Source organism: Hibiscus syriacus, unplaced genomic scaffold (assembly GCF_006381635.1).
Source record: "Hibiscus syriacus cultivar Baekdansim isolate YM2019G1 unplaced genomic scaffold, ASM638163v2 tig00111095_pilon, whole genome shotgun sequence".
In the NCBI taxonomy this organism is placed as follows: Eukaryota; Viridiplantae; Streptophyta; class Magnoliopsida; order Malvales; family Malvaceae; genus Hibiscus; species Hibiscus syriacus.
This window is the reverse complement of record NW_024062980.1, coordinates 2,394,073-2,404,435: the sequence shown is the minus strand read 5'-3', so window position 1 is coordinate 2,404,435 and position 10,363 is coordinate 2,394,073. Positions and strand designations below refer to the sequence as shown.

Genomic DNA, 10,363 nt, shown 5'->3' with positions numbered 1-10,363 from the left:
GCATAAAAAATGAGTTTAAAAGTGGTTTCGAAACACTAGAATTTGAATACTCAAATTGATAAAATACTAGTTTAATCACCTAAATCAACTAAAGGGTTAAATTTGGTTTTAAACAATAAATTAAAAGAAACTATTCCACTATCAAATAATGAATTAGCGCTATTCGAACGGTTAATTCGGCCATCGATGAAACTAAATTTTTATTAATTGAATTAATTAAATTTATTTTTCTTTAACCGTTAATCGAACTAATTTTTTATAATATTAACTAAACCGAACAAAATTTGATTATTTCGGTCAGTTAACCAAATGAACTGAATATTTTTATAATTGTTAATTAGATTAAGTTAAATATAATAGATGTATTTTTTATTAAGATTAAAATTTAATTTGGTATTGATAATTTAATGAGTATATTGTAGTTAAAAAATAATTGTGTTTTAATTCTTAATGAGTTCGAACTTAAAATAAGTATTTAATATATATATTATATTTAATATTTAATAATTTTGATTAATTCATTTAATTTGTTTAGTTAGTCAATTTTGAATTAAATTAATCGTTAATTAAAAAGATATTAACAGTTATCCAACTGAACTAATTTAATTGGATTGATTAATTCAATTAAAGACGAAAAGTGAAAACTAACTTTTCATTTCGGATTAATAAATAAATAATTATTGAATTGTTTCCTTCAAGAAAGAAACGAAAAAGGGGTACATTTCTTTTAGTTTAATTCAAATCTCTCTCGTTTCTCTTTCGCTTAATCAAAGATTGACATAACCATGTTATCGTTTCCTCCGGGGATCCGCTGCCGCTTTGCGGTGGCTCTTCCTTTAATGCTACTCGTCACTTTGTCATTTTCTGTCTTCGCCACCGCCGACGGTGCTTCGCAGGACGACGGCCCCGACTTACCTGCTTGTAACAATCCTTTCAAATTGGTAATTTCATTCCCTTTTTCTTTTCTTTTCCTTATGTCGTTACTATTTATGATAGTTATGTTTGATAAAGAAGCTTTTCGTTTTTCTTCTTTTAGTTTGTTAATTTTGGATCTGAATTCCGAAATGATTTGGAATTGTTCCAAATCGTATTAGCTCCATTAGTTGTTTTTAGGGTTTTGTGATGGAGAGAGAAATTGGAAAAAAGAGAGAGCAAAATTGTCTTCTTCTTTTTTTCATTTAGAGAAAACGGCGGAACAAATTGTTGTTGTGGCAAGCTTGAGTTTTGGTTTCTTTAGGAATTTTATCGGACAGAAATTTAAGCTGGGATAACAGTTTCAGCCATCTAGCTTGCGGCTTGTAAATTCCACTGGCAAATAATTACAAATAAGATTCTGGAATAGGAATTTCTGTAATCTACTCTTTGGTATTGTTACAAGATAGAGGTTCTAAAAAGTGGGTTCTTTTATGATTTGCATTTATGAAGAAAAAATTTTAGGATTGTTATAAAGTCAAAGGGTTAAGAGGATCATTTAGTACTTTAGAAAGAAAGAATGAATCTGGTTGCTTATTATTTGAATCCAGTGAGTGCTGAAGGGTGCAAAAATGTAAAGAAGAGAGTTCTTATCTGGAACCTTTAGCTGCTATATGATATGCTGTTATATGACAATGATGCTGATAGAAAGTCTTGGAAGATAATTTATGAGAAAGGGAAGGATGACCAACCTTGAAAACTTGAGTTCTGGGGATGCAGGAATTTTGTGTGGTTTGTCAAGAAGATATGCAGAACTGAAAATTCTTTGAAGAAAATAATGTTGTACTCCTTTTATTTTAGTCATGCAGAAACTTCTGTGTTTTTGGTTATGATCTGAAGATTTTTATGGTTATTTTTCCTAGTAATGCAATATTATTGAAACAAACTGGTCCCTTTGTCGGTTGGCGTTGAACCTTGATCTTGAGGAAGATAGATAACTGAGAAATAGTGTGTAAGATTTTGAAATAGTATGTTTTTCCAAGTTTCATGTCTTAGAGTGCAAAAGAGTAATAGCCTATGTTCATCCTAATTTCATAATAATAAAGTTCGAATCTTCCAGGTCAAGGTGAAGATCTGGATTGATGGTGCTGAAGGTGATGATTTATCTGGGCTAACTGCAAGCTTTGGTGCATCATTGCCAGAGGAAGCCAACAAAAGTCCTAAACTTCCTGCTGTTTTCTCAGATCCCCTGAATGGCTGTTCTAATTCTTCTTCAAAGGTTCTGTCTCAATTTATTTTGTTTTCACAAAATTCTTGGTGAATTTGCCATTCCTAGAATTGTTTAGCTTTTATCTTGTTTGTCAGAGTACATTTTTTAATACAGTGAAATTTATAAAATCATCCATATTATCACAATTTGATGGACTTTTGGTGTTACGAGTCAAGCGAAGCCAATTCAATCTATAAAGCTACAAAGAAACCAATCTAGATCAGAGCAGGAAATAAAATAGTGAAATTTACGTCTTCCATTATTTTGTATAAATTTATATTTTTCAAAAATTACTCATTTATTCCTATAATAGCCATCCACTTTTTCTTCAAAATATTACCAGTAATTTTCTCTTTGAAAGCATTTTCTAAGTCTTACCTTTTTTTTTCTTTCTCCCATATAATGGGTATGTTGTGTGCATATATATAAATTACTAAAAAACCTACTCATTTAACTTCTCTTACAAGAGAAAAGGAGAAAAAAGAAAGAAAACTCCGCATAGGGGTTGTACCAAATTTTGTTACTCTTAAAACTTCTCTTAATTCTACGAGGACCATGTAAGCCTATGAAGTTTGGAGATGATACTTTTTAGAAGCTTTGAATAAATTTTGTAGTTTCATAAGCACCATATCTGATTCATCATGATTAGAACTTTTGATTACAGCTCTCTGGCTCTGTAGCCTTGTCCATACGAGGTGATTGTGACTTTGTAACTAAGGCAAAAGTTGCGCAGTCAGGAGGTGCAGCAGCCTTGCTGGTGATAAATGACAATGAAGGTTATAATTGTTTTGTTTGCTGGCATATGCTATTGGTATTTTTAACTTCATTTGAAGTTCAATGGGATGATTGATTAGAATAATGTTCTTGCTTATCAGTCTAACATATCCATCTTTTTGTATAATTTATTCAGAGCTTTACAAGATGGTTTGTTCTGAGAATGAGACTTCTTTAAATATTTCAATACCTGTTGTGATGATTTCAAAATCAGCTGGAGTTGCAATTAACAAATCCATGGAAGAGAAACGTGGTAAGCACTAAGCTCTTGATCTCATATGATGCCTTTTCTTTTGCCCTTTTAGTTTTTTTCTTCAGATGCATCTGATCTATTTCATAGATTGTTAGAAACAAGAATATCTTGTTCCCAAAGTGATTCATGATGATGAGGGATGGAATGCACTTAAGCCTCTTATTCTGATTCGAGATACTTGTTTGCAGGAAATTATTAAGCCTTTCAAATGAACCAGCTTTTGTTTAAGTAGTCAATCTAGTGTAGAAATATGTCTGTTTGACACAGCTATAGAATGAAGGGGCGTTTATGTTCAGGATAAACTTTATCATCCTTTGATTAGGTGAATAAAGTCTAAATGAATAGATTCTTTAATGCCATTAGTATGAGGTTTGTTGTTTTGAGGTTATGGATATGTCTTCCACAATTTGCAGGTTTTGTGTTTCTGTACTAGTATGTGTTATATGATTATGGATCAGTGTAAGCAAACTTAAAGCTTTAAAGAATAATTATTGTGTTACTATACAAAATCTTCAATGTTATTTAGCTTATCTATATTCTTTGAAATATTAGGATTTGGAGCTATCTGCTTTTCCTGAATGTGAACATCAGTGTGATTGTACTTGAGCTACTATAGCTCTTTTTTTTTTTTTTTTTGAATTTTCAAGCCACTCTATAACATCAATGGATATTTAGGAATGCTTAACAAGATAGAGAATTTATTCATCCTGGATGCATACATTCTTTCTGATATTTGAAGTTTGTTCTCGTACAATGATACATATGAACTAAATTATTTTAATTTTACAACGCAGTGGAATTTTTATTATATGCACCACCTCGTCCAATTGTGGATATTTCGGTTATATTTTTGTGGGCAATGGCTGTTGGAACAATTGTTACTGCTTCATATTGGCAAGAGTTCGGCACTTCTGAGAATTCTGACGAGCGCTATAATGAATTATCTAAGGTTTACCATATTCTGTTCTCCATCCATTATCATGAAGTTTATAATTGCATTATTTGTATATGTGTGCCTTTCAGATTTGTTAACGCCTGCTTTAGGGAGTAATTGGTTCTGATTTCCATGAATAGCATATCCTCTAGATTTTCCTAAAATTTTGAGCACCTATTAGTGTTAGTTTATTACCATACGAATGGAATCCATGGAAATTGCATTTTCAAGATATTTGATTGCTGTTTATAAGCAGCTTGTGTTGTTCAGGTGATTATCTTTATAATCACTTTCCTTCCAAAGTAAGTTTATGGCGAGTCTAGTAGGCTGGCAGTATATAATTAAGTCTCTCTCTCTTTCTATCTCTCTCTCTCTAGATATTTTTTCTATTATCCAATCCAGTGGTTGTAGATAATTAGTATCCATTTAGTTTATCATATCTCTGAAATTCCAGTCTGATGGCTAGTATGGCATTTGTTTCTTTTTGCAACAAATTTCTAAATTCTTATATTGGCACATTGGATCTGTCCTTTGCAAGGAATTAGGAAAATGCATATGCAATTGTTACTACATCGTCAACACTTGTTGCGTATAATGCTCTCTTTAAAATTTGCTGCTCTAATTTGTCCTGTGAAGAAACCTTACCTATTTTTATTAATGTCTCTCTTCCTTAGGGTATCTGAGTTCTTACTTTCCTTTTTGATTCTATCATTGTAGCATCTGATTATTGAAAGGAAGTTTAAGTCCTTTTCTTTTTCTGTTGCTGTTGACTAGGAATCTACCAATGCTGGAACAGGTAGTGATGATGAGAAGGAAATCCTTGATATTAGCATAAAGGGTGCCGTAGTTTTTGTGATAACGGCATCAGCTTTTCTGGTGCTACTCTACTTTTTCATGTCCGCTTGGTTTGTCTGGTTGCTGATTGTTCTTTTCTGCATTGGTGGTGTTCAGGTAACACAATTTCATTTGTATTTGTTTGATGTTTTATTTATCATGTATATGTATGGACGTATGCTCAAATTTGCTAATGGTTAGACATTGCATATTAAAAGCAACCTACACATTTAATGTTATTGGTTTTTATTTTTTGGGAACTTTTTGTAGCTGGTTGATTGCAAGATGGAATGCAATACAGAAAATGTGAACTCATATAATCATGAATAAATATATACAAGTAGTGATTAGAAATGCATAACTGGATTGCTTTTGTGCTGTCTGTATCATTTTTTTTCCCACATTTATGTGCACGGTGTTGAAACAACTATTTTCAACCTCTTCTTATTTTCATGTTTTTGCTCTCTCACCCCCCCCCCCCAAATTTTTTGTCGTGGTGATATATTCTCTTATGACCTTTTTTTGTATATCTGCTGAGGGTTTTTGTTTTTCCAGGGGATGCATAATTGCATTATGACGCCTATAACAAGGTATGCTTGAAATTTCTTGTCTTTGCTGTAAATCCCTCACAAAGCTGTTTTACAAGATTTATTTTCCTTTTGTTCTTTTTTCTGATGTGTGTGCTAGCAGAAAATGTAGAAATGTTCTACAGAAGACACTGAATTTTCCCCTCTTTGGGAAGACTTCTGTTGTCTCATTTGTGGTTGCACTGTGCTGTTTGATATTCGCTGTTGTCTGGGCTGTTGAACGGCAAGCATCATATTCATGGGTGGGCCAAGATATTCTTGTAAGTCTCCACATTGTCACTTTGCATGCCAGACTGATTATGGGTATTTTTGGGTATGATCATACTTTCCAAGGTGCAAACATTTAATATTCTCTGTAGCAGTAATATCTTAAGGAAACAAATGGTGTTTTGAGATTAAATTTTATGGTGAATGATTTTAAGAGGATTGTAAATTATAAGAGTATTACAAGGTCCGGAGTTGGATTGAGATTCCGGTCAAAATCAGAGTTAGAAAGTTGTTTAGAAGTGGCTTTACCAATGTGAAAAGTACTGGAACACGACTGAATTTAAATTGCTAGTTTAAGAAAGCATAAACCTGTTTTAAGGGAAATGTTATCTGGCATTTCACATTTGAATTCGTATGATATCCATTGTTATTCCTTTTAATTTTAGTTGCTTTTGTTTCACCTACTCATTTCCTTGTTGTTTTAAGTAACTTGAGGTTTCTATAAACTTTTCTTGCTATTGTTTCTGCATGGAAGTTGGTTCCAATGTTGTTCAGATGCCTTTTTCTTTGCATTTGTTTACTACCTTTTTGTTTTTATTTTTTGTGTTCTTTTTAAAAGGGTATCTGCTTGATGATTACAGTCTTACAGCTAGCTCGGCTACCAAATATCAAGGTACATTGGTTTCATTTATCATGTATATCTTAAATATATTTCCCCCTTTGCCATGATTGTTCTTCATGGACCAGGTTGCTACAGTGCTTCTCAGTTGTGCATTTGTTTATGACATCTTCTGGGTCTTCCTATCGCCACTTATATTCCATGAGAGTGTGATGATTGCAGTAAGTGTTTCCTCCTTTTGGTTGTTGAACTGAAATTAGTTTTCTTTTTGTTAGTTACTATAATGTAACCAACTAATTGTTTGGTTCGACTCTTTTTAAAGTATTGAATCTTTGCATCAAATGGGACAACAGCATCTTTTCTCATCACTCAATTCAATACCATCAGTCATGAAAAGTTGTTTATATGGAAAAGCCATGGTCTCTTGATTTAATTTTGATTAGCCATTGCAGTAATACTTCTTGGACATATAAATAATAACACAAGTACAAATTTACATATATGCTGATGGAACAAAGGATGATTCCTTGCTTGGTTTGGTTGAAGCTATGATTTTTCTCATATGCATCTCATGTTGATTTAAAGAAATGATTTCTAGATTGCAAAATATGATGGTTCTTTCTGCTGACGATAACTTTGTAGAGCTCCTTGTTGGACCTACAAAGCTGATTATATTATTGGTTTTCTTTTGACCTTGTAGTTACCTCTTTCTTTATGGAATTTTTTGTGTGTGGGGGGGGGGTTGTATTTGTTTTATCTCTCTTTTGTGTATTAGACAACATCTCTCATCAGAAATCATCTTCTCAATCATATAATCTTTCCTGTCAAATAACTAGTTAGCCTATGGTATTTGGTTAAGGCCCGAAACAAGTTTTTAAACTCGAACATTCTTATAAATGAGTCCGATAAAGTGTAAGCCAAGCTGGTTCCTCACATACTTCTGCTGAAATTTGTTTATTAACTTAAACTATTAACAGCTACTACCAGGAGGCTCTGATACCTCATATAAGAATCAATAGCGTTTTAAATGCCAGTTTATGAGGGGTTACTCCATATGTAAACTGATTCGGCTGGTTGGTCATTAGAATTGTGTAGAATTTGACATTAGTATAACAGTAAAACGTAAAATCTGCTTCTTACTCACAATTCCATTTTAATAGAAGTGATTTTGGGCTTTGGCATATGGCAAGCTCCTAAGCCAAGGTCACTGTTCATGGATGAACCTTGATATCTAACATTTTGCTCCTGTTAATAGGTCGCTCGAGGTGATAATAGTGGTGGAGAGTCAATTCCCATGCTTTTGAGAGTTCCACGAGCTTTTGATCCATGGGGTGGTTATGATATGATTGGATTCGGTGACATTCTCTTTCCTGGTTTGCTTGTTGCATTTGCTTTCAGGTACTTCATTCCTTTATTGTGTTATCTTCCATCATATGATACCAAGATATCTGTTTTCATAACTATCACTGAACCGGCTGTTTGTCAAGCTGCTTTAGTTTCAGTCAGTATTTGAACTGTTTTTAGTGTCAGTTTTAGGTTTTAATGATAATATTGCATACTGGTCCATTTCCTTTCTTATGCCCTTGTTTATGAAGGGTTTTCATCTTTTCTTTGTTTCTGGGTTTACAGTTATTTTCCTTGTTTGGTTGTCTCAGGTACGATAAAGCTAACAAGAATCGTCTTGCCAATGGGTACTTCCTGTGGTTGATAATTGGCTATGGATTTGGTAAGTGTTCATAGTTTGTTCATGCAGACATACATACATACCCTATTTTTTCTATTTTAATGTCATCTTCAAATCACTTTAAAAAATCTATTATCTATTTATATCATCTTCAATAATAATATAAAGAATGAACTTTTAGTATATTATAAAAATAATATTCTGGTAATAATTTCAGGTTTGTAGCAAATTGTCTGTTAATTTAATTTTAATGTTATCTTCAAACCATTTTATAATAAATTAATTCGTCTTTAGTTCACTTAAGAAAAAGGTAATCTATTATCTATTTATTCTTCAATAATATTATGCAAAGAATAAAATTTATTGTATTATAAAAACTAATATTAAAATTTGTGATAAACCCGGGTTATAATTTCATATTTAATTTTGGTGTAATAAACCCTTGAATTTAGAATTTTTATGCCTTTTTATTGAGGTTTTAAATAAAATTACACATTCTTTCTATATTTACTTCTAATATTTGTTTTGCAAAGTAAATAATTTACTTATCCATTTCGTTTTTGATGATGTCTTCATCATGCTTACTAGGTTAAAATTGAGACGGATTTATGTTTCAATCTTTTCAATTTGCTCCTTGTCTTACTCTCTTCATTTAACTTGAGAATGATTTTTGACTATGTTTCACCTAATATTTAGGTTCTGTAATCTCAAATATTAGCAATTCTGTCAATTGCAAATGTGCATAACTTGTTTGAAATTCCGAATATTGCAGGCCTCTTGTTTACATACCTAGGGTTATATCTAATGAACGGGCATGGTCAACCGGCACTCCTCTATCTTGTTCCTTGTACACTAGGTAACGAAGCTTTTGATTCCACTCGGACCGTCCAGGCAGTAAATATGCGTTCTTGTTTTTCTTCCTTTCCCTGTCTCCGTCCCGTCATGCTCTTCCTGCTGTCTTGCAGGAGTTATGGTTATATTAGGTTTGGTAAGAGGAGAGCTGAAGGAGCTATGGAACTACAGCCCCGAGTCACCATCTACCATGACGAATCTCACTGGAGAAGCTTGAAGCAGGTAATGTTTCGTAAAAATCGAACTGCTGATCCTCGGAAACTAATGGTGTATAGAAGAACGATGGGGTTGGTATAGGGTTCGAGTTTTGAGACCATAAACTGCCATGTGAAATTTATTCAACAATGAAGGTTTGATTCTTACCACCAAATTGCTGCAAAATGTTGTAACATCTCTGGAGTGTAATGCACAGTGTGTCAACTTTTATTTTGTTCAAAATTTGTAGGCACCCAAATATCCATCTATCTATATGATGAAACTTGAGCTAACTTGTATTCTCTTTCCAACATTTTATTTTAGAAAAATTAAATATTTAATTGATGGCATGTTGTACAAAGCTGTGATAAGAAAAAAATAACACATTACTATGGTCATATAAGATTTTGGAATTATATTACTTCATTTAGTATCTAATTTTTAAAAATAGAGATAAATAAATGGTTATTAAATAATTAATTCAAATATAATTATTAAAAAACATTTACACAAAAAATATTTTAGTTTATAATATGAATATAATATTAATGCATATTGGATATCAATTAAATTAAAAAAGTACACAAAAATATTGTTATAAATATGAAGAGCACCCAAAAAATAATTAAAATAAAAGATATATTTAGTAGTATATAAGACCCTCAAATCTTTTAAAAGAAATTAATGTATCCCTTGATTAAAGGTATTATTTAAATTTAAAATATAAAATATAAATAATTATTAAGATATTCAATACATTAAATATAAAAATATTATAAAATAAATTATTAAAAATTCAATTTAAGAACCAAGTTGAGTGTAGAAAAATTTAGGGACCATATTAATTTTTTTGCAAAGTTTGAGGGTTTTAGAAGTCATTAAATCAAAAAAAATGTTAAAATGATTTGAACATGTGTAAGTTAAGTTAAAATTCTAGATATCGCGTTTTTCTATTTTTCAAATTTCCAAAATAATTTTAATGAAAATATTGGAAATATATTTTTTATGTTTTCATATTTTTATGTTTTTGTTTTTATTTTTGAGAAACAATTTTTTTATTGTACAATCAAACATGTTTTCTTCAATTTTTTCTATTTTCTAAGAAAATGAAAATAACCTATATTTTCTAGAACCAACCTGACTCTAACATTCTATATAATTGTCTTTAAAGTTAATTATTTTGTTCATTTAATCTTTGGATTAATACCAAAATAAGTGTTCAACCTATATCACTTTTCCCAA

At 31.5% G+C, this 10,363-nt stretch overlaps 1 protein-coding gene across 4 annotated transcripts; it reads left to right on the top strand.

The window, feature by feature from the left end:
- The first annotated feature begins 719 nt into the window (after window positions 1-719).
- LOC120152593 (signal peptide peptidase-like 3) lies at window positions 720-9,380 on the top strand. 4 transcript variants are annotated; one of them, XM_039164792.1, is made up of 14 exons: window positions 724-941; window positions 2,033-2,191; window positions 2,847-2,958; window positions 3,093-3,209; window positions 4,004-4,158; window positions 4,918-5,094; window positions 5,533-5,567; window positions 5,668-5,824; window positions 6,391-6,444; window positions 6,519-6,611; window positions 7,646-7,788; window positions 8,046-8,116; window positions 8,847-8,930; window positions 9,040-9,231. In XM_039164792.1, the coding sequence occupies exons 1-14, from the start codon at window positions 786-788 to the stop codon at window positions 9,141-9,143; spliced, it is 1,617 nt and encodes a 538-aa protein (XP_039020723.1). In that variant the 5' UTR covers window positions 724-785; the 3' UTR covers window positions 9,144-9,231. The 4 variants fall into 4 exon arrangements, with proteins under 4 accessions (XP_039020721.1, XP_039020720.1, XP_039020723.1 ...); XM_039164791.1 differs by having other exon boundaries at window positions 5,665-5,824; XM_039164790.1 differs by lacking the exon at window positions 8,046-8,116 and having other exon boundaries at window positions 720-941; window positions 9,040-9,380.
- Window positions 9,381-10,363: the final 983 nt, after the last annotated feature.

Coding starts and splice junctions, on each gene's coding strand:
- LOC120152593 (XM_039164789.1), top strand. CDS start 786: ATGTTATCGTTTCCTCCGGGGATCCGCTGCCGCTTTGCGGTGGCTCTT. Junction 2,192..2,846: donor GTTCTAATTCTTCTTCAAAG/GTTCTGTCTCAA, acceptor TTTTGATTACAG/CTCTCTGGCTCTGTAGCCTT. Junction 3,210..4,003: donor ATCCATGGAAGAGAAACGTG/GTAAGCACTAAG, acceptor TTTACAACGCAG/TGGAATTTTTATTATATGCA.